The 25,158-nt window shown below is 35.9% G+C and overlaps 1 protein-coding gene across 1 annotated transcript in view; it reads right to left on the reverse strand.

Annotated features, from left to right (window-relative positions):
• TPO (thyroid peroxidase) overlaps positions 1–25,158 on the reverse strand; it is a 42,045-nt gene that overhangs the window by 5,021 nt on the left and 11,866 nt on the right. Inside the window, exons 5-13 of the mRNA XM_026037068.1 lie at positions 24,867–24,996; positions 22,470–22,676; positions 15,608–16,123; positions 10,066–10,324; positions 9,425–9,595; positions 8,516–8,753; positions 4,949–5,157; positions 4,242–4,412; positions 731–862 (exon numbers count right to left, since the gene is read on the reverse strand). Of these exons, the coding sequence (XP_025892853.1) occupies positions 731–862; positions 4,242–4,412; positions 4,949–5,157; positions 8,516–8,753; positions 9,425–9,595; positions 10,066–10,324; positions 15,608–16,123; positions 22,470–22,676; positions 24,867–24,996 (2,033 nt within the window). The remainder of the gene's footprint in view (positions 1–730; positions 863–4,241; positions 4,413–4,948; positions 5,158–8,515; positions 8,754–9,424; positions 9,596–10,065; positions 10,325–15,607; positions 16,124–22,469; positions 22,677–24,866; positions 24,997–25,158) is intronic.

Consider the following 25,158-nt stretch of genomic DNA (forward strand, 5'->3'; position numbering starts at 1 on the left):
CACATTTTCTGGAATGGAAATGTAATGGAAACAAGAAATTTGTTATCAGTGAGATTCAGAATTTATTTATAATTGTGTGCTGTACATCGCTGAAAATGCAAGTCACTAACACTCTGAAATTTTGTCCTAGAGACTTTAGCAAAGTAGGTATTCAGCCTCAGTAGGTATTGARTCTGAACAGTTTTTGACATATCTAGGTCCTGTTTCCCCAGGACAGCTCCTACTCAGCATCAATAGGCAACTACATGCAAAGTCCCCAGACAAACTTTAAGGCCTAAGCTCCTTCCATGATGCTGAAAACCTGTGAGAAACAAGAAAGTATGTAAGTTATGCTGACCTTAACAAGTAAAACTATTTTAGAATGTAATGATAGTAAACCATATAGAGGAACTTAGCCAGGGTGTAAATGCTGAGTTTAGACACTAACTAGAAGGACTCAGTCAGATTTGATCCTCACTTCATAGTCATTGTCAGGAAATTTGTAGGGAATATAACAAATACACYGTGGTTTATATAAGGTAGGAATGCAATGGAAAAGCTTATTTTTGTGTCTGCATAACTTATTCAATACCTTCATTTACTTTAACAGAATGTGACTGCATTTCTATGCCTATGAYTGTATTTTTAAATTATGTTAACACATCTTCTATAAATCTCACTTTTATAACTTGTACTGCATTGCAAACAGAACTGAGGAAGTTTTAATGGATGGTARGTTCATGAGCATTACCAATGCATGTTCTTCCATCTTCTGCCAGTTTGTAGGGATCAGTGCAGAGACATCTGTAACTCCCTTTAGTGTTRACGCATTTAGCGGTTGAAGAGCATGGTGGACTAACTTCATTTTCACATTCATTGATGTCTGCAAAATGAATACACATCGATCAATAACAGATTATGGAGTGGGGATGTGATCAGATTATGGAGGGGGAGGTGTAACTACATTCTTGTATATACTTTCTACAAACATTTTTATCATACTTTGAATATTGATATTCTGGCATTGATAYTGCTAAAATTGCTTTTTGTTGTTTGTGTTGTTTGTGCTATATTTATTAGTTGTAGCTGAAAATGATTTTTTAAAAAWGAAATATTATTTTGGTAATCTGTCAAAAGCTAAAATGAAGACTGACTGAATTTTCTATATTGCAAACCATAAACTTTGGGACATCTTCTTGTACATATCTATATACTAATACTCCCAGTACCTCTATCAACTTTCTTCATACTGTTCTTTATATAAATAGTGAAAATAAAACTGTCATAGTTCAATGCAYTTCTAGGCATGTTTTTGTGATTCAAGGATCCACATTAGCTTTGGGAACAACTCTTATAGCAATATTTTGTATTATTCCTGCAAAAATGGTTGTTTCTAGAAGTTATATAAATTCTGTGAAGTGGCAGTATCCTGAGAGAATGAAGAGCAGATGAGCAATTACCCATGTGAAGATGTACAGAAACATATTGTCCCCGAGGCCATTTAAGACCTTTCATTCTCACATTCTTACTATGCAATGAAATGGAAGTTGGTGTGGAGTGCAGGAAAGGAAGTTCCCAACGAGGGAAGAAATACACCTTTTTCTCAAATTTCTGCATCTTTCTTCTTTATCTGTAATGTCTTGGAGTTACAGATAACTTACTTATTGGACTTGATTCCCTTGCCTAAATGCAGGTGTCTAGTGCTATTTCAGATGCTGCAGGTGTTGATTCCCTTGCCTAAATGCAGGTGTCTAGTGCTATTTCAGATGCTGCAGGTATTCTCCAGCCATTGCATATAGGTCCTACAGATACATATCATATCTGTCAATGTCTTAGACTCCTGGCCTTGGAGTACAGAACAGACTAATTGTCTGTTTGCAGTCAACYAAGCCTTCAGTTTTTCCTTCTGGGTTATGTTCCTGTCCTTTCTATCCCTACCCCAATGTTGGACCTGCCTCTTGAGTCTTAGTAGCTCTTCTTGATCAGTATTAGAAACTGATCCTATAAGAGGAGTTTCCTACTGTCTTAGCTTGGTATTAGCACCCAGACCATTTAGGGAAATCCCTTACTGAAAATGGGATCAGACCTAATATTTTCTAAAATTTTAATGCAAATCAGTTACCATCAGTTACCAAAAGTAACCATCAACTGAGAGTCAAAAGAATAATCATGCATGGAGCAATGGTTAACTTCATAACTTTTCAGAAATTTCCTTTCCTAAGGGAAGACACCGATGTGTTGTTTAGGATGAAGTTTCCTTATTAAGTATGACCTGTTTCAGGACCAGATTTTGGCCATTTTTTGTGAAGTGAAAACCTGCACAGTCTTTGCACTGTTATTCAAAATTGCTCTTGAAGCTTGCGTAAACTCATAGTCCTGTAATCTGTTAATTAGCTTGCTAACTAATTTGACAGTCACCAAATAGTGCATGTCAGGTTCTCCCAGCCTACCTCAGTGCTCCATGGGAACTGTACTGTGTTCAGGTAAAGTAAACAGGGTTATCCAAGAAGTAATATAATGGAAGGTAGCACAGTCTAGAATAAATGACTGAATCAATAGAAATGATTTCTGTCAAAGCCAAAGTTAGTAAGCAGGAATTAACAGCTCTCAAATTCCTATGCATTTGCCAGCAGGCCACTCTGTCTTTTCCAGAGCAGCGTGTAATTTTGAAACCATCTGCAGAAATGCTAAGCTCTATCCTCCTGATTATATTGCTTGACTTATCCCTAATTTGCTAAACATTTAAAAGAATGGGAACACATTGCACAGACATGCATGGAACAAAGTGCTTTCTACTGTAAAACTCAAGTAGCATCTGCATAAGTGGGTTTTGATGATTTTCTTTTAATAAAGCATTGCTTATTTAATATATGCAGAAGCKTGCTTTCCTGTAGCAGATATACAGTCTTTTGTTTACATTACTGAAAATATTAAAAGAAACTAGGACAAGGAATGATTCATTCATATAACGTATTTATTCAGATTGCTGCCAGAACATTCATCTATAGAAAGATTTTATTATAATTCGTTTAATGGTTTTATTTCTTTATATGGTATTCATGTGGGTGGAATTCAGTGGATAAATAGGATCTGAATAAAGGAAAGAGTTGCAAATTTCATTTGACTTTTTCTATACCAGGTATACAATTAGAATGAATAGCTTTCTATTGTGCTGTCACAGAAATACTGATAAGCACACTTTATTGAGGATCAGCTGCAGCACTTGYATTCAAATTATTTTTCCACCATCTATAGTATATTCCTAAATATGGCCTTTTCAGGTTTCATTTTTTCTCATTTTCTTATAAAGCTGAGCATATTGAGTGTGTGTGTGTGTATGTATATATATATACATACATATCATTATACCCCTACACACTTGAAATACGAACAGAATTCATCCTTCATAGCTGTGAACAGTGAAAGTCTAATAATGAAACATTTGCCACACTCTCTTCCTATCCTCTTCTTTTTAACAGTAAAAAGAGGCAAATAAAAGATGACAGATTAATTAAAATAACAAAGCTGTTCTGTATAAGTGTTGAAATAAAATATTGTTTTAGCTTTATTGTTTTTTTTTTCTTTTTAACTTCTCTCTACCTRTAGAACTAATTTTCTTGTAGGAAATATCCTCACAGTTATTTTGGGGGGCAAGGGGATTTGGAATGGGAATCATAAGTAATTTGAGTAATTTACTTAAATTCAGTAATTCAATGTTTTCTCTTCATGTTTGCTTATCTTATTAGGATGATACATGCACTGCTGGAGGTGAACTCATTTTGTATCTATATCATCTATTGAAACAATGCTAGGAAAATGGCTTTTAATGACCATCTCCTTTGCTGTGAAGTGCAGTGTAGGAAGAATCAATGTATAATTCTGATTCTCTCCTTTTTTTTTTTTTTTTTTTTTTTCTTTTCTCCTGCTGTCTATTAATTGACTCATTTTTGCATAATTATTTAATTTCTAATGAGGTCTTTCTTTTACCCTGCTTGCTGAATCCAAATAGGCGGTGATAGAGATAGCAAATCTAGAGCACGGAAAGTTTCACATTATCAAGACTATTGTCAAGACTATCTATTTATCACAGAAGGTTAGGTTAGCTGTCTTCTTATCTAATGAACTGCATTCATTTATGTGCAACAGAAGGAAAAGGGACACTTAAACTCTACATTTCAAGAGAAAATAGGAAGGAGTTCACTTTTGATGAATTATGCTCCAGCATTTGGAAAAATTAGAAATGAAAAAAAACATATAGATACCTATACAAACAGGAGCCTGAAAGTCCCATCCTTTATTTGTGCAGGTTAATTGCGCTTCTCCTTGCAAGTGAAACCCATATTGACATGAATAAATCACTGCCGATTTTCCAAATTCTGAGCAGTATACAAAATCACCATTTTCTACAGTCTTTGGTGTTCCACATGTTTTCTCTATAAGTAAAAAGAGCATATTATGAATTTTTAAAAATAACCTCCTTATTTACAAAGTGGATGCTCTTTTCCTTTATTGCTATAAAATTAACTTCAGTGAAACTATTCATATTCTGGGAAATGATCACAAATTCAGTTGCTCATTTCTGGACAAGGATTAATATAGAATATCTCATAGAATATCTCAGGTTTGACTGTATGATAAACTTTGTGAGGATAGCATTAATATCTCYCTGTATGTTCTAAATGGCTCTTGGTCAATATTTTTTGAGAACTCTTGTCCCCATTACCATCATATCTGGATATCCTACAATCCATTCATCTTTTGTTAGAGTGAAATTAGAAAATGCTTTATTTTTTTAAAGAGCAGGAAGGTGAGAAAGAAGAAGAGAAAGACCTAGATCCTTTTTCTAAGTGACAGAATGCTAAAGACGTGTGGCAGACTAGGAACTCAAGACCTGCCATAAAGGAGGTCAATGCTCTAACTGCTGATTACTCTTCTTGCTGCCAGGAAAGATTGGCAATTACTCTATTACCTTTCTGAGAGTTTTCTTGCCAAGCTTCTAAGTTCATTCCAGGTATATTGTCACAGTGTTTGAAATCCTCTGGAAACTTTCCAAGTTGAAAAGCATCTACTGGCACTTCAGAAATCCCTGTGTTTTCACAAATCACACGTGACAAAGAATGTTTTCCGAGTTCATGCTTTTGGGCTTCTGTGAAAACATTGTCATTTTCCCACCAAAATCTGGAGAGATTGACAAAAATATTTGGAAAAGRTTAAAGTCAAAGAGCTGAATTTTCTTACATTGTTCTTAAGAYCAAAACTAAGAATTTCACCAAAACTGGTTACAATAGTAATAAATATCACTCCATATTCTGTGGATTTACATAACCAACTCAAAAGTTGCAAAAGGGTTGGTGTGAGCCTGAGATGCTGGTCATCTCAAATGGTATGTTAAGTGGTGTTAACATAATAAAGATATGTTTATTCACACAGAGAGAATTGCTTTTCATTTATTATAGATATCCAYAAAAAGAAGTCACAAAGCTGAAAGAAAACTTGTTTTGGAAGCACTTGTATTGGAAGCATAATTTTTGCACACCAGACTTCAGTATGCATTTACAGCCACAATTCAAACTGAGAAATTACTGAGAAATAGCGGTAATAGATTTCCGCATACTGTAGCTTTTGAATTCTGTTTGCCAGTACAGATTGTTGCTATAAAAACACATATTCCTGAGTGCTTCTTTGTTTAATATGGAGTTCCTTGGAGGAGAACCATATTTATGTTATAAAGGCCTATTTATTATATATTAGATGAAATATATGCATATGCACATATCTTTGTGTACATACCTATTTATCTATGTACATACACACATATCTAAGAATATAAAAGGACTTARTAAGAAAGGGAGAGGAAACACTTGAAAGTAAAAAAAAATGAAAGATAAACAGGATAGTATAACTTTTGTAGCAACAAGACTGTTCAATTAAAGAACACATATACGAGGTGTATTTGTGTCAAATCCATAGTTATGTCRTGAATGCCAAAAGAATATTTCTAGAGAGATTGACAGCACATCTGCATTAGTAAATTAAACAACGGCAAGTATTGCTCATTTTTTTAAAGTCTATGCAGTACTTCTCATTCACTAATTCRCATTTTCCCAAATGCCAGACAGGTTCTGGGGGTCATTTGACSTAGGCCTATCTCATTGGACAGTACAGACGTCACCGCACTGCACCAGTAGATCTCAGGTTTAATAAAGTACAAGGACAGGTATAGTTTCCCTAATACTGGAGGGAGCATGGGAGGAGGCTTCTAGAAAGGTCTGTTTCTGGAAGGATTTTTTGCTGATGTTCTTAAGGAGAGAGAAGGCTGAGAGGGGATATGATTAGGTCATGAAGGGGGAATGTAGGGAGGAAGGGGCCAAACTCTTCTTAGTGGTGGCCAGTGACAGGACAAGGGGCAATGGGTGCAAACTGCAACACAGGCAGTTCCATCTCCATGTGAGGAGGAACTTCTTTACTGTGAAGGTGACAGAGCCCTGGAACAGGCTGCCCAGGGAGGTTGTGGAGTCTCCTTCTCTGGAGGTCTTCAAAACCCACCTGGATGCCACCCTGTGCTCTGGGTGTCCCTGCTGGAGCAGGGGGATTGGACTAGGTGATCTCTAGAGGTCCCTTCCAACTTTAATCATTCTGTGATTTTGTGATTCTGTGATGGCACGAAGGGACCAGCAGCAGCGAACGTGTATCCTATGCAAAGCCTGCATATGAGCTCCATGTCATGTCATGCATGCCACTTTGCAGGGTACCTTGCAGATGAGGTTAAAAAATATATATATATATATATATATATATATATATGCATATATAGGGACACAACCACATGCACAACCTCTATGCACAGAATGCTCAGGTAAGCTTTAGAACTTTTGCCCACATACTTCAAATCTTGAGATAACACAAAGAATCAGAAAGAAAAAGGAGACAGATAAAGAACATAAAAGCCACTGGAACAGAAATAGCTAGTTTCAGATGATCTGGCTGAAGTTAAGAAGAAGCTTGAGTTAGGTACATGGGAAAAGAAAACATTCGTTTTTGTTCGATTACTGACAAAACATTTTAGAACTATCAGGATGAAGTTTTGTCAAAAATTCATCTTACTCATAATTTATGAACTTAAACCAATATTTAAAAAAAAAACATTTGGAAATCTCTGTTTAATTGCATGCTATTTAGCTGCTTGCAAGATTACTAGTGCAGATATTGCCAAGTATTTAACAAGCCATTGCATTAAAAATGTTAGACTTCTCCATTCTTACTGTTACTGTGAGGCAACTGTAGTATATTGCTACATATTGAAGGAAGCTTTCTTAAATAACTCCTTACAGAAGCCTTTACTGGAGAAGAATAATACTTCGAACTTAATTTCGCATACACAAGATTTATAGTGTAGACTTGGGTATTTTTTGGTATTAGAACTATTTTCACTGAATTAGGAGTTAACATGTTAAAGTAAACTTAAGTTTAATGCTAGTAGTATCACAAGATGCTTCATAGTAGAAGCAAGGCTGGAAGAGACCTTGGTAGATCGCCCTGCCCCAAGTAGCCTCAGATATGACTGCATGGTTCGGAAGACTTTTGACACTGTTTAAAACATATTTGGGAGCAACGTTTGTYGTCCATATGGTGTGTGCTATTAAGGTGTCATCTTTGTGATTAACATCACTTTTTTTTTTTTAATTTAGTTAATTATTTAACATCTTTTAATGTTCAGATTTAAACTCTTAAAGCAAGGAAAGGTGCTTTAATGTAACCGAGGATAAAAATCAGATGGACTTAAAACACCCTTCCTAGGATAATGTGAGTAGTACAAGTATCTTCCCATGAGACTCAAAGTTACAGTGATAAATATGTCAGAAAAACAACAACAAAAAAGTTATAATTACTTTCAGCAATAGAAGCAAGGTATAAATTGAATCTTTCATCATTTTGGGTCCTGAAGCCACATTTCTCCTGTCTTGCCAGTATGGAGCATGACACTGGCACAAACTGCTGACCATAGTTGTACAGAGCTGGTCACAGGAGATCCTGCCCTGAGTTTGAAGAAACCCTTCTGGGAGCCCCGTGATGCCTCAGTTGCCCTAAGGCCAAGTACCTGATGTTTCTACCATCTCTTCTAGGAAGCCAAGTTACAACTCTCTACCTCTCCCATCTGATTTTGCTGTGTCGGATGTAGTGTTCAGGTCCTTCTGKGCAAGGACATAGAGTCCTCATGGATTGGGTTGCTAAAATATGCCTAGTGCTACATCCATCCACACAGGAATGTATTGCTCCCTTACATTGCCATCAGGGGTGGAAGACTGCGCATCTCAGTAGCCTAAAAACAATCTTCATGGTGCCAAGAATTGGTACCACATAGAAAGGAGAATAAGCACCAGATCAGCCAGCAATGCTGGAGGAGCTAAAATGAAAGTGGGGAAGCTTAAAGCATGTCTTGCCATTTTCCCCATCTTGCCTTATGTTCCAGAGAGTATACTCATAAGTAAAATTGCAACACCTTATACAAACCATTCAACAACATGAATAAACTTACCGATCACCATCCCTTAGTGCTTTCATTTGCTTTCCAATTATGCATGCAAACAAAGGGCCAGTTCTAGCACCTGGAAGAAAGTCTTCCACGAGACCACCCAGCCAGACATCGATATTGTTAGGATTATGGTACAATTCTAGGATTTTTTCAGTGACCTCCTGGTTACTTATTATTGTATTCAGGTCAGCTTCAGTTTCCAGTTTTGGTAAGCCACAGAATTCTCTCCAATCATTATAACCTGTAAATATTATGTCAAACAGAAGATTAGACTCAACTATTAAACATGATATTGAACATTAATAAAATCACATGCACTATATTCTAACAGCCTTCATTACAGTCATGAACAGTTATGTCTAAAAATAAGTCTATGAATATTGGTCAGATTGACTGGAGAAATGATGGTAAGGTCTGAAACTTCAGGATTTACAAATGTGCCTTAGTCTGTGCAGGCAAGTGGGTTGAGCTTGACTGGTCAAGGAATCAGGATGTGGGGAGAAAAGGTCAAAGAAAGAGACCCTGCCTGCCATGCTGGGTATTGCTGGCTTTGCTATCAGGTTCATCAAGGTTTTTACTTTTTTGTTTATACACAAGAAGAACAGTCCCATGGCAGCTGCATCAGGCAGACACAGATATACTCAGCAACATCTTCCTTCCAGACTCCAGATTTAAGAGATTACTTTAGAATTTTGGGGAATATTGTTCTGCCATCAAAGTTAGAAATATCAGCCTTTTACTTTTTTACTCTTTTAYTTTTTTACTGTTTTACTTTTTTACTTTTACTTTTCAAAACGGACTTAATGTACTGTTCTGATTATGTTATATCCCAAATACAAGCAGTAATTAGTTGGAAGAAAATTTAGAGAAAAGTTATTAGTTGGAAGAAAATTTAGAAAAAAAGCAATAGACCTGGGAGTCCATGATCTCGGCCGCGTTGTAAGTTTAATGATGCTAAATCAAGTGTGCCATTATTGGACAACACAAATAATTTTTCTGTTAACTCTTCATTTAGCAGTTGATCTTGCACTTGTAGTTTTGCTGAATGTGCTAGAAATCCCCTTAGCAAAGGATCCAAGCCTCCTTTAAACACACAAAAAATATATATAATCTTACAACATATATGAAAATGATTATAACTTCCTTATCGAATGTTAATGCATATAGACATCTGTTTTTAATTATAGGCTCCCAGGCCAACTTACAGTTGAACATATGCAAAAATAGGCTGCAGGTTAAAACAGACATAAAAATGATATGAAAAGGTTCCATCTGCTTCTTAAGATGTCAGAAAATCTATAAATAGTCAATATATTTATCCATAAAAGAGAGATATTATAAGTTTTTACCAACCACACTCTATTATTCTGATGTGTGAGCTGTTCCTAGCAAATAACATCTGCCTGACTGAGAAAACTAGATAACAAAAACTTATCTGGAACCTGTTCAACAAGCTAAATCAGTGACACAATTAAACAAATTTTCCTAGTTTAAGATAAATAACTTTGAAAATACTTTAATATTCTGAAAAAAAAATCTAAATAAAACCATACCTTCTTTAATGAGTCTCCAGGGACTAAAGAAAACTTCATGCAAAAGAAGATTTGGGAGTTCTGGATCATCTAAATACTGTGCATTCAACCTCTTTAYTATGGGTTGAATAGTTGCATGACCAAAACGAAAAGCAGCTGTTGAAAATATGTTGGAAACTGTAGGATTTACTGTGGGATCATAACCTCTGTAAAGGCCAATATACTGATTAAAAGCATCTGGACCAATGATTTTGGGAATGTAATCTCTTAAAGTAATAATCTGCAAGAAAAAAAAAAAAAAACAAAAAAGAAACTTTTATCACTCAATATTTTCTGGGTGAATAATAATGCTTCCCATGTGCAGAATGAGATTTTCTTCCTTCATTTATCTCCAAGCATTTGGCATGACTAGCAGCAGTGTTAGACAGAAAATAATTTTGCTCTTCCTCTTGCAGTAAGGAGACAAATGACTCAAGAGCACCCATGGTAGGGCTCAGCACACATCGTAATCAGGCTCCCTTAAGCCTCCGCTCTAAGCATCCTAGGCAGATGCCAACGGAGATGGCATCACAATCTCTGTTCCAAGGGTAATCCAACTCACAGAAGTTGCTCCCAGATTTAAAATCTGGGTTATGGCAGCATAAACTATAATGGCCTTCAAAAAGTCAATGAAAGCATGAGTTACTATGAAATCTTTCATGAATGGTTGTTGATATAAACAGATTCTGTTTTCAGTCACGTATTTGTAACACAAATCCTCTTTACTGAATATTAAAAATAACTAGTCTTTAAAATACTAGTGCTCAAAATCTCTTGGTAGACATTTAAGGAGAGCTCAATGCAATTGATAGGCTTCTGAAAAACTAACCTAAAAAATGAAAATGATTAAATACTTTCTAGCAAATATTTTTAGAATATAGTAGCATCACAGGAACATATGCAAAGGAAAAAAAAACATGTAAGTAATCCTGAAAAAAAAAAAAAAAAAGCAAGATGATTCAATATACGGACTAAAATGAAAGTGAATTATAGGTTAACGAATACATCAAACTTAATTAAGCATAATGGGAATATGAAGCATAGTGAGTGCAATAAAATACATTAGAGATTCAATGTAAAATGAGATAAAATATACATACAAATGTATTTTGATTTTTTATATAGTGCATATTGAAAATCTTACTGGCATAAAATGACCTTATCAGAAACTTCTTCCGTTATTYTAGGCATGATGCACAGACAAGCAAGACCCTGCATAATTCACTGTTTTTTCTTAGAGGAGAGAGGTAACAACCTTCTTATGCTTTCAGCTATTCTAGATTAGATTATGCAGTGAACAAAATACATGAAAGACATTGGTTAAAATTCCATTTACAGCTCTTTGAATACACCATATAAAAAAAAATCATAATCACTGGAAATTAATACTGACACCGTCATTTGAAAAGCTAACCTTTTGTTACATTCATAAAGGTTTTGGCAAGACATGAGTTCTTTCTAATTTGAGATTTAGAGTTAGTTTTATGAAGTAGGTATAGAAAACTGTYGAATCACTACAATATCTGATATATTGATATATTGACTTTTACATGTAACTTTGGGGTAGTTATGACTTGGAAGCACCATCAAGGCAGATGTACCCACAAATGTAGTAAAAGAAAAAGATGGGAAAAAAAGTGAAGCACTTTGCTGACATTATCATAGCAAGATGGAATAGGCTGCAGATGGATGCAGAGGCTATAAATATGGTTAGGTCAGCTCTGGACACAAACTAATGTGACATTCTGATGTGACTSTTGTTTCTTTTTTTACTCATTATAAATGAAATTCCGAGTTAAGCAGCTCATAAAGGCCAGTTTCCCCAAAAGAAAGGGTATTTCATATTTTCTATTTACTCGAGGCAAGATCTTAATTTCTTATTCCCTGTCAGGGGCCATTATTTAAAAATATTTAAAGGTCAATGGGCCAAACTGAGTCTTATGCCTGCCTTGTACTAGAAGATGCTCAGGTTTGATTAAAGGAAGAAAAGTTGTAGAAACGTTTAATGTTACTGGAGTTATATCAAGCAGAGGTGATTTTTATAAAATATGGACTGCAGTAAAAAGAATCTGGAGTCTAGTGTAGAACCACACTAAAACAAAACAAAACAAAACAAAACAAAACAAAACAAAACAAAACAAAGCAGCACACTGTAACACCTATTTTTGCCTCGAAGCAGCAGGACTTCTGAATTTCGTTTGCTTAGATTTGTCTGTACAAATTCCAGGAAAGGCTCATTGCAAGAAGTACTCACAAGTGATACTCTTACATAAGGTTTTAAGAGGATGTACTATTTCTGTTGAAATTCTTCTATTTGCACTCCTTACTCTGAAAGAATGATTTTAAAATTTGTTTCATTTTATATTTTGCATAAATATAAAGATGCATTTCATGGCATCAATTCCAAACACTTTAAGACCCCGATGAAGAAGTTCATTTTAAACAATATTGTCAGTATTTCTACTGTCCGAAGAGAACCACGGATTGGTACAACCTGGTAAAAAAATGATGAAAATTGGTCATTGTTCTTTGAATGCATATCATGTGATCAGTATTTGGATTACTTTGGCAATGTATATGACTAACTAACAAAAGAGGAAGTGTGTTTCAATATTCATTCATATCAAACATTTCCTATCAAATCAGCCAATTTCTGGGTAAGACAAAAGCAGAGTGTTACCAAACTGCCAGAAAAAGCTTGCTACACAATTTATACTGAATCATATATGCATTGTGAATAGAAAGGCAACAGAACCCTAGCCTGCAATGTTCTATATGTTTTTCCCCTCTATTTTGCCCTCATTGTTGTGATTTAAAAGAAAACAACTATAAACTATTTATTTCAGAGAACATAAAAGTAGGTGTCTTGATTCTGTTTTCTCAGGTCATAAAAGACATGACAAAAACAAGGTGTCAGTGTCATTTCAGTTAGTAAATAACAATGAAAAATCTTTTTGCATAAAACACTGTGAACTGGGATGTAATGGTAATGATTCTATAGTTAAGCATATGCGGTTCACATAAAATGCAAAGAGAAAATTGATCCCTCTTGTGACATAGATAAGCTACTACCTATCAATGAAATATACCTAAAACTGTACTATTTCTGTAATGCCTACAATGTCCCCCAAATCAGTTTTGTCCAGGATATCAACAGACATTTGCTATGTGTTTAGTAACTTTGTCAAGTTTGTTTTATCAGATACTTGTCACCAGAGCTATTTATACTATAGAAAAAGCAGCTGAGAGTAAAAGTATCATCTAGAGACGTATTTTTTGATTTTCCTTATTCCAGGAAGAAGGAAAGGCTTTTTGTTCAATTCTCTATAATTACATACCCACCAGCGAAAAATACACTTCAAAACATTCATTACAAAAGAGAGAATTTTAGGAATGTGTAGCAACTGAAACAATTTTTTTTTAGTGGATATGTAAAGTAACTTAAACTAGAGCTGTCATTAATGTGGTGGTTATCATACCGTGCTAATAGAGATACTCCAATTACATCTTTTGAATGAATGCTTCTGCACCAGCTAGATATAATTCAGGCACATTTCTAATGAGCCACAAGCAAATCTCATTAGTGTGTGATACCGGTAGAGATAATGAGTAGCCYAGATTCACACAGAGTATTGCCTTGCACAAACTGTGATGTTACCAGAAAGGAATCTAAAATATTTAAATGCACAGAGATCTACTTTTGGATTTATTCTTTTCTTCTAGCAGGTGTTAACAGACATTCCAACCTAGCAATGCAATTATTTTAATGCAATCAGCCCATTTACAGCAGAGGAGCTCACATGGTTAGTCAAGAAAAGAAGAAAAAAATAGCCAAATTTTTCAAAAGGACTGACTAAATATAATTAAATGAGGTGTGTTACTTTTCTAAAATTACTTGGGTTTAAGTGAAAATAGCAGTATGCAAGAGAAAGAAGTTGGTTTCTTAAAGGGTAAGTTTTGCATTTTCTGCTGATTAAGACTTGTATCAGAAGAMGGGAAAAGATTTTTATCATAATAGTGAAATCTTCCTTCTCCTGCCTCAGCTTTTCTTCCAAAAGTGCCTCCATTTGGTAGCAGTGGGTATCAGCATTGGGAGGGGAGAGGGGTCCACTCTGGAGAGCCTCATGGGGTGGCTGTGCATTTCCCACAGCAGATTGGGTCCTGATCTGAGAGGAAACATTCCATGTGGCACTGGAAGTGCCCCCAGGCCATGCTGCTCCTGGAGCAGGTGGCCTCCAGCACACTGCAAGCCAGCAGGATTCAGTGCTGGCAAATACCCAGGGGAACAAATATTTGGGGGATCAGATTCAGAGTGCAGAGGCATCTGCATAAGCAGCACTTATAGGGCTTTGTAACTTGATAAATGTTTAAATTAAACTTTTACATTTACATTTTTTCTCGGAATACTTCATCACTCTTTATTATTATTATTATTATTATTATTATTATTATTATTATTATTATTATTATTATTATTATTAATTTTGTGAATGCAATTCCCCTGTCCAAAATTCAGTTCGGATCTCAGACCTCAGCACTTTGACCTTGATGAAAGTTTCTATTCTACTTCATCTTCAGACGAATAATTAATAATAATAATAATAATAATAATAATAATAATAAATCAGTGTGCTGAATTAATTCTACGATATGCTTGATGGAGAATCCATCAAGAATTCTCCAGTACCATGGAGAATTAAAATTCTGAGAAAAGTGACTAAACTCCTTTTTACTGCAAATTTTATAAGAGGAATCTCATTGAATGTGTTCATTCTGTTTCAGTTATGATAGGGATAATATGGTTCACATGGAGATCTGTAGGAACAGAAGCTGTTCACACTGAATATATGAGCTTTAAATGAGAAGAAAAAAAAAGTCTGGATAAATACTTTGGGAAAAAAATACGAAAACACTGAGTAGAGATAGATTTTCCCGTTCACTGGTTTAATATAAACATTTGTATGAATCTTCTTTCTCTTTTATTTTTACCACTCTGTCTCCCTCTCAGAGGGAGTAGCCCCCAGTCCAGAGTAGCCCTGAAGTTTATAAATTAACATGGCATTGAGAACTCCATGGACAATTTTACACAGGAAGTTATTTGGTTATGTAACAGCTAGGAGAAAGTAAACATCTTGCACACTATATAAATACAGAGATGTTACTTTTTACTTGTTTTCTTTACCAAAAATACTACAAATAACTGCATCTTAAAAGGTCTCTTAAGACTTCAGGAGCCTYGATAGATGGGAGGCGTCTGAAGATGAAGTAGAATAGAAACTTTCATCAAGGTCAAAGTGCTGAGGTCTGAGAYCTGAACTGAATTTTGGACAGGGGAATTGCATTCACAAAACTGRGGAACAGAATGGACTCTTCAAATGCCAAATTTATAGGTCAGAAAAAGATGACAAGAAAAAGGAAAACACGATGCCCAAAACCATCCATGGAAACACATTTAACATTTTGTAATTGGTTCTGTTCTAACAATACTCCTTGCAAAATATTTAGAGGCAAATAATCACCCAACCTGGTGTAGAGCACCGACAATTTTCCGTGCTTCTTGGTACACGGTCTCGGGATTCCAGTGTCTGTTCATGCTTTTCAGGGCTCGGGCCACGCGGTTGTGCTCCCTCAGCCAGAGCGTGTGCATGGCCGCCAGTGAGATGACCTCGTTTGATCGGCCTTCCCCCGCCAGGAAGCACTCAATTCTCTCGCTGTCACTGGCATTGGGGTCTTGTGCACAGGGGGAGGGGATCAGGTCTACAAAAGGCAGGTATTCCCTGTTGTTATCATCATATTTCAAATTTACTCTAAGAAGGCCTTCTCCACTTGTCAGGTTCCTGATCTTGCCTTCAGTAGCAGGTGTACTGCCATAGACAGTAGAAGCATCAAGAAAAGAAGTTAAGCCATTAATCTGTTGCCTTGGGTTTAATGCTGTTAGATTTCCAAAGAGAATACCATGGTCGCCAGTGCCGCATGCAGGAGATGAACGATAAAAGGGCAGGCAATCCATCCCATTGGATAATGTATCATTTGTGGTTACCTGTGGAAGAAATACAAGTGAAGGTAACAGACCTGTGGATATCGAGTTAGGACTCATTTGAAAATTTCCACCCTTCGCTTCAGTTTTGAGTTGTGCAGGTTTCATCTTTCACAACAACATTTTCTAAACTTTCTAATTTTTTTCTTTCTTCCTTGGATTTAAGTAAAAAGATGATTTAACCATATTTAAGCAAAGACAGAAATTAAAAGAAAAAAAAAAAGCAAAAGGAAAACACTTATCTGTTATAAAAAAAAAACAAGTTAAATGTGCAAAACTTTTACACATTTCTACATGTAGATCAGCCTAGCTTCCCAATTAAAATTCATAACGGAAGGTATCACAATGAAGACATGTGAACATCTGGTCAAATTATGTTCTCCTGAATACCAAGTGGAACAGCAGGTTTACATGTGTATATAAAAATATAATGAAGGGTTTTTCTGTTTGCAGCAGCACTTTGTAAAAATCTTTGTTTCAGTACACAAATTGATCTCAGTTTCCTAAGATAAAAAAGACATATGCAATTATTCACTCTGCTTTCTGCTAGTCCTTCACCAACATTTCTCCACATAATTTTACAGGAACAGCTGTCTTTCTTACAAGTCTTACATGCTGGTAATCTTTATAAAATAGCAAAGTCTGCCTGAAGTCATCCCCAAATGAGAGATGGCAAGTCCTTTATCAGTTTGGCCTGCACGTGGACAAGGGGCTGGGGCCAAGTAGTTATCGGGCATTGCATGTCGGTCAGCAGCGATGCAGAATGGTAAAGGTAGTGGGTAAAGGGAGTGGGACACACCTAAGAGGATTAAGAAAAAGGATCTCGAATATAGGTAACAGTGTTAGGAGGGAACACAGTGCTAACCTGAAAGCTAGAAGTTTTGCAGTAGGATTGAAAGTACAATGCACATAACCCAAGAGGTGTAGAGAGGTGAGCAGAGATATTGGAAGGGAAGAGAAAAGGCAGTGGGAGAAATGTTTTCTTCACATTGTAGAATATTCAAGAAGGAAACAGATCAGCAGGACTATTTCAGTTCATCACTAAATTACAAGCAGTCAGATTTTGAAATGACTAAAATCTATCAGCATTCTCTATCACAGACTTTGACTTCGTGAACTCCGATTGACTTCATGAACTCTGTCATTCTGAAAGCCACATTACTTCTAAATCCTAACAATACATCAGTGTGCACCCATAATGGGACATAAAAATATGTCTATTTAAAGAGTTAAAAAAAAAAGATTATTCTGAGTTAAAAATGTAATAAAAATCATGGATTATTGAGTTTCAGGGGATATCCGATGTTTCCTTATCCATTGATATGCATGAAATATATAAAGCTACTAAAGTTGCAGAAATACTTTAGAAAAAGGTTCTCAAACATTTGACTAAGAGAAAATGATTCTGTTTTGTACAGACACCTGATCTAATCCTTGTTCTTTGTATTCTGTCTGCTTGCTCTTCATTTTTGAAAACTCTTTGGCTGAAGAGACTGAATACCACAGATGTTAAATAAAATGATGCAATCTCTTCTTCATACTTTTAACGATTTAGCCTGTGAAGATAGAACAGTCATCAAATGGGGGTTAAAAAAATCAAGAGAACATAGGAATGGAATTCAAGAGCTTCATTTAATAACATAATGCCCCTGCACTTTATACCAAGTAATAGTTTCTCTTTACAGAGAATGCATGATAGTAGGGATTGGTAACAAGAAATTCTTTAGTTAAGAAAGGGTCTCATTTGTATTTCAATCATTGCTTGGCAAACAAATTCTGTACTTTTTTCACTAGTTAGTCTTGGATATTTTTTGAAGGAAATATGTACCTTATTTTGCTTTTTATTACTTTCACTTGTTACTGAAATTAATAATTTTTTTCTCTTGGATTTTCCAGTTAGTGCTTATTAATAAGTCTCTTGCTGTAACTCTGGCTTCTTCCTCCCTTCATCTGGTAATATGTGAGCTAAAACCTCTTCTCTCATGAAGAAGATAGTTTCTCTGAATCTGACAGGCACAGAATGTTGTTTTAGTTTCGTGCCTCCTGCTTCTAGTTATCAGGAAAGCCTGGATGAGTGCTAGTATCACTGAGAAAAAAATCTATGTGCTGCCTTTAAGACATTGAACAAAGAAGCATAAACAAAGCATATCAACAGCGCAAGAAGTTCATGGTGACCAGTTTTTGGTTAACTGCCTCTGCAATTTTAATTCAAATCATTTTGTCCCCCAGTGGAGAAAAACAGCAGTAATGAACAGTAAGGGACCAGCAGAACTGCATAATGCAACCCTTTTCTTCTTCATGGGATAAGTAGTGTGCAGCCAGCAGCTGAATGTGTAAATGAGAGGTTTACTATGTTATTATTCAGATGGCATCAAAAACAACCTGAGAAGAAAATATATTTTTTTCCTGCTGACATGAGGTATAGAATCATATTTTTTCTCCAAAACTAATAAATAATATTCATATCATTTTTTATTTGCCTTGCATCATTCTAGAAGGAAAAAAAAAAACACACACAAAAAAAAAGACCTCTTGGGCTACAATATCTTTCATAGTATAGTCTCACACTGATTTAAACTGTTATTATATACGCACAGTGGAACCTGCTTATGGTGAAATTCCTTTGATGTCTAGCAAAATGAGAAGCACTAATTGTTTCAGTGCTCCACAATGTCTAAACTGTTATTTCAGTAACGAAAACCCCTTGGTACTGTGAATTCGTTCTGTGGGAAATGGTCTCCTTGTTTTTACAAGGAATTATGGCTTAAAAAAAAAGTTGATGGCTTATGAAATTTTGCCAACAAGGAAAACATAAATCTATATTTGTGCTAGTGAAATTCAGAGAAGAGTCAATGGCTCAGAAATACAGCAGAAAAAGGAGAGTATTCACTTCAGTGGTTGTTGAACACAAGCAGCCTGATCCATCTGTAGCTTAGACAGTAACCTATCATGTTACATGTCATTTTTTGCAAGTCACTTTTCTGTGCCTCTGTTTCTTCACCACCTTTTTGTATTTGAGCTATTTTGACTGAAAGCTTTTCAGGATTGTATCTGACAATGGGTTTGTGCCTATCTTAATGTCAGCAGTGTAATTAATAGTGTATAAAGACAGTAGCTCTCACATGGAAGTCTTTCTAATGCTTTGTTATGTCTCAGCACTAACGTGAAATAATCATCTGAGGAATGACAAACTATCTCTTCATCCCAGTTGCATGTGTCAAGCTGTGAAAAAAAAAGTACAAAATAAAACTAGTGCCTTTTCATTATTTTTTCATACTGTAGGATTCCAAAGAGATACAGAAAACAGTTGTTCRTTGTATACCAGAAGCTTCAGGCTTGATGCAAGAACCGCTGGGTGGAACTCTATAGCCTTTATTATGAAAATGGCCATAATACAAAATCATCATGGTTCCTGCCAACCTATGAATCATTTACCTATATTTGTTATAAATATTAATACACTACTGCAACTTCCAACCCTCCATGTATTGCACTGACTCAGAACACTTTTTTCCAGACAGGTTCCAATAGCCTAAGAAACATCTTTTTCCCAGCAACCCCCCCCAGATAGGGCTTGTGGTGCCAAGCAGCATTGTCCTCCTCTGTGGATGAATTCTCCCTTGGGTGCTGCCATTCTAGGAATACAGGATGAGAGCAAATTGCAGCTTCTATGTTTACACTGATGAAACTAGCCACCGTTTCTATTTATACAAAATAAAAAAAACTAACTGTGGTTGTTTTCCAAATATTTATTTAACAAGTAGAAATGAACAACTTAATCTACTTAAAATTTCAGGAGAAAATCTATTCTATGGGGAATTATTATTAGCTCTTTGCTTCAGTGTTTGAAAAATAGTTCCTTTAGTTACACTACCACTTCTTTTTTTTTTTTTTTTTTTTTTTTATCACGGTGTTTATTCTTTGTCTTTGACAAAAGCAGTCACGAAGTACTTGACATATAATATGATAAAAGCAATAGAACATCCATCTTCATATGCCCTTCTTTAGGCTATGAATAATGAAATAACAAAAAATTAAAAAAAAAAGGAACTGACTCAGTGCTGTGGTCAAGTAATTGATCCTGAAGTTGGAAAATTCATCATAAACTTAAAGCCTCATGTCTGAACTTCTTTATTAGGACTCCCTCAGAGCTGTTCTGTCAGACACTTGCAAGCTCCCGAATGGTCTTTCTTAAGACCATTCAGCGCTAGGCTACTGCTGAGCAGGAGCATTTCCTAGGCTATGTTARACATATACTACATGTACTACATGCCTTCAGCAGCACCCTTGAAATTCACTSTATGATGAACCTCATTGCAACTCCAAGATAGAGACTGCAAATATACCCCATATTTAGAGCACTGAAGGATGCACTTATATGCCAGGGCAATCTATGCAGCTTTCTTCTTTTTATATCACAGCAATGCTGCCACACGAACGTTAGCTTCCTTCTTAGGCAGTTCCTTAAGTAGCCTGCTTATTAGGTAGATGGGATTCCCAGGCAGCGTGAACTAGCCAGGATTCAATGACTAGACTGTTATAATCCTTGTGATCAACACTTTATTCAAGTTATGGACAATTAAATGAGTCTGCTCTCAATATGACAATCTATTTAGCAATAAAATGTGGCTTTTTTATACTTAAAAATCAATACCAATCACTTTATTTCAAAGAAAAAAAATGTTATAAATACAAAATCTAAAGCTTTGAAAACTACTGCATTTTTCTATCTCCGGTTTAATGAGCAAATTTATATATTTTTAAAAGGGAGACAAGGCATGAACACATTTTATCATATGGTGGAGGCACAGTCCAGATCGCTCATCACATTACATCAAACGTGTAGGACTTCTGYCCTAGCATCTCATGATGTGACTTTGTGAATGAGAGTTTCCAAGGATGTTGCTTAACAGCATAAACAGAGTAAATAATTTCTTATTCCGGATGGAAATTTGAGACAAATAGCACCTCAAAGATTTTTGTGAGGGCTATGGAAGAATTTTTGTTATTGGGACTGTGGTGGCTAAACCRAGTTATCCAGCTGCTGTAACGCATAATACTTCCAATGTGTCCTGAAAATATGGTTCTTTAACAGGTCTATGTTCTTTCTAAATGCTCTCAAGCCAAGCTCAGTAACCTTTCAAAAGTCCATATCTCCTTGGTAAGAGCTAATAAATTTATCATGCCTATAGCAAAACTGCAGAAAGTCTTTAGCTTCACTTGGTCATCTTTATGGTTTTAATTCTCTAACCAAGTAGAAGACAACATAGGATCCAGTTCTGTTCCTATTAATGTTCACAGAATATTTTCTTTTAAGTTTAATGGAAATGGAATGAGGAACTTAAGGCAAAAATGAGAGCATGGATACATTTGTCGATACCGTTTCACAATTTTCTACTGTGACTTAGACGATACTGTGACTGAATCTATATCATATTCTGACTTCAACAGATATAGAAGCTGCTCAGTAATCGAGMCCCAGTTTGATTTCCTACTGAGGAAAGTAATTGCTGGACAGAAATTGGGGCATTGGCCCAAGGACAGAAATTGGCATGGTCTCAACACAGCATGAGGAGGCGGACAGGATACTGCACAAAACAAAACCCAAGCTTCTTGGTATCATAAAGAAGTGGTTTGATTTTGCTACTTGTTTTCTATGCGAAAGAATGAAAATGCTTATAAATTAATCAGAGAAGAATACGGGATCCTATATTTATACCAGTTTATGTTTTTTCTAGCCCAATAACAAGCTTTGAATTCGTGCCTTCTATCTACACAAAGCAAGGATGCGATATGTACGTCTCAGCAACCCCCTGAAGAGTATTTTATACATATATTGAAAAGATTTCTCTTTTCAAAAGTTTTTATTAGCTGCTGGAAATATCTTTTATTTCACTGAGCAAAGTTAAGATGCCTTCACTTTTTCAAGCTGGCAATTTAGAAACAGAATTATTTATAACTACTTGCCTATTTTCCTCAATGGAACTCAAAACCTTGAAGCAGGAGAACAATAATATTTTTTTTCTAGGGTAACAAGATTTCTCTGCAAAATAAAAATGAGATGGAAAAGTATGATATTTGTACTAAATACCTTAGCTATATATTTTTTTTCTGAACATGGAGAAACTTATTTATTTCTACAAAACATTTTAGCTTCATTTAGTAGCTGCCTTGGGTGGCAATATTTCTAGCACTTCCTGCTTTATTATTTCTGGGTGACTTATCTTTTTTATTATTATTATTATTATTTGTACAGCTATTTCAGTGTGTGTATATCACTAATGTATTTTCCATTATTCACCTGTTTAGAGACTGGAGTTTCTTATGAACAAATGCATTTAAATCCTACCTGTATTGGAAAGCAGGGATTTTGCTTTTCGCATGACATCTGGCACTCCATTCCAGTTAGAAAGGTAGTTCTACTTGTGCTTTGAGGTGTGAATGCAATGTCGTGATCTATATATTGTCCCCAGACCATAATAATATCAGAATATAGGTTGTCTTCAGTAATRGCCTCATTGGATGCATGAATAATTTTCCTCGTCACTTCACGAACCTGGGAAGAGAGAATTAATTTACTTTGAGTGGCAGGTAGTATTTACCTCTCACAAAATGATAAAGCACTGAAAAGCAGGTGGAGCAGTGATAAAAGCACTCTTTTTTTTCCTTTGGGATACATTTTGTTGCAGAGCACTTTTAATGGTTTCCTTAAAAAACAAAAACAAAGACATCCTACTGTTCTGACAGGCTTGTATTTCTGTTCAGAAGCTGAGGTTTCAGTGCCATGCACAGATTCAAAGATATYTCAGCTGAATTTTTCTATATATTTGCCAAATGAGCATTGTATCTTTGATATGTTCTTTTTCACAGAATTTGGAAAACTATGTATTTATTTTGGACTGTCTACAAGTTTTCTTTCTGTTTATTCTGTTTTCTGCTCATTTGGACTCTGTTTGCAGGGCAACCTGAATTCAGTGGAGATGGACAGCAGCTCCTTTCTGCTCCATGCATAAATGGAGTAGCTTATTCAACTCTGGAGAAGATGGACTAGGCTACAAATGAATAGTAGCTGAAACTCTGCTTAATTTYCCCAGCCAGAGAGAAACTAGAACATGTTTCTGTGAACACAGAGATGTAGATAAGGGGCAGCATGTGTAGCCAACATACACTAATAAGCAACCTAAACCTAAATCAGCAGTCAGTACATGCTGACAAGTGTGTTGTCAAAATTTGGGGATTCCTCCTTCATGCTGCCAAATTCCTTCATATAGAGCAGGTGACTTAGGAGCCAAGCAGTTGAAAGGGCAACACATACACTGATGTATGTGTACTTCAGAGCCTCTCATAGAAGAAAAATATAATGAAAATACAAGGCAAGAGCAGTTAAATAGATTGGGACAAGGGGCAACATGGGACTCTTTAGGAACATCAGACTTTTATACTTATATACTCAAGAGTGAAGATGCATGGCACCATGGAGCACATCAGAAATACCAGTCCTTGTATCAGTGTTTGAATAGGTTCAGTGATCACAAATCACAACATTCCTGCTTGCAATTTGCTAAGATATTCTTATCACTGTTAATTTGCACAGCTACACTGTCATAATACTGCTTTACAATAATCCTCACACTATCTCTTACTTTCACATTATTTGTATGGTGGCGTTTAAAKGAAATAAATAGATAGCTAAAAGTACAAAAATAACCTAGTTTTGCAAATGAGGAAAAATAGCTAATAGAATACACATCACCAATTTTATCCTAACTTACTTTAAAATATAGCAGGGAGGTATGCTGATACAATGCAACAAATACGATCATCTTATTGCAGTGAGATAAATTCTTGTTCAGTGTGTTTCACTTCACCAGCACACACCATAATGAATCTAGAAATAGGCAGTTTGTACCATCTTCTGAGAAGCTACTGAGAAAAATGTCAGATTTTCCTCTCTGAACACTGTACTGTGCAACACAATGGTATTTAATAAGGAGCAGGAGTTAGAAGTGACATTAACATTAAATTCTTTCTCATCCTTATTAAATATATGATGGTTAAAATAGCAAGGTTTTGTGAATTCTTTAAAAGTCATGTTGCAAAKCAGTGACAAGAAACCAGAAACAGTGAAAAAAAAAACAGCCCAAATTTTCGCATACTGAGAATGGGTGAGAATTTTTCACCCATTTTCCAATGTGAATGTTTCCCTTTAAATTCCCTCTAAATTTCCCTTTAGAGCAGTGTTGTTATTTTATAATTGTATGAGTCTATAAAATCCATAAATATTGCAATGTCTTGTTGCATTAACTTGAGTTGCAGTAACTTGAGTTATCTAAAAAGTAAAATTATGATTTGATAGCAGTACTTGTTCAGCTAACCAATGATGCAATATCATATAGTTACTCACATGCATGCACTTTTATCTGATTAGTATTTATASGGTTAACACCCACAATGAGTGGGGGGATTGTGACTAAATTTCCTCCCACTCTCTGAAGCCTCTGTATCTTTTTGTTTTCCCTAGGATGAGCAGTCATTACCCTTGATCTGTGGACCGTCCCATCATTGGTGCCCCAGGGCAGGACATGCTTCTGGTTCATGCTCAGCTTGCTCTCCACCAAGGCCCTTTCCAATAAAGCTGCTCCTGAGGCTGAGTGCCCTGTCTACACATAAATGTGTGTGTATGGTGTCATGTATGGTGGTAGCTGAGTGTAAATGTTTTGGGTGACCTCACGGTGTGGTGTCTCACCGGGGGCAGCGGGACCCCATTGTAGAGGGCATCAGGGTTCCATCCTCGGGGCTGCCCCAGACCATCTTCATAGGATGGTGGGAGCCATCTTGCTAAGGCTGTGTTGGATGCTCCCCATCTAGGATGTTCTCTGGAAAGAGAGAGAAAAGAATGAATGAATGAATGAATGAATGAATAAATGAATGAATGAATGAATGAGAAAGAAAGGAAGGAAGGAAGGAAGGAAGGAAGGAAGGAAGGAAGGAAGGAAGGAAGGAAGGAAGGAAGGAAGGAAGGAAGGAAGGAAGGAAGG

This window comes from Nothoprocta perdicaria, unplaced genomic scaffold (genome assembly GCF_003342845.1).
Source record: "Nothoprocta perdicaria isolate Ctin4 unplaced genomic scaffold, notPer1 scaffold_19, whole genome shotgun sequence".
Classification (NCBI taxonomy): Eukaryota; Metazoa; Chordata; class Aves; order Tinamiformes; family Tinamidae; genus Nothoprocta; species Nothoprocta perdicaria.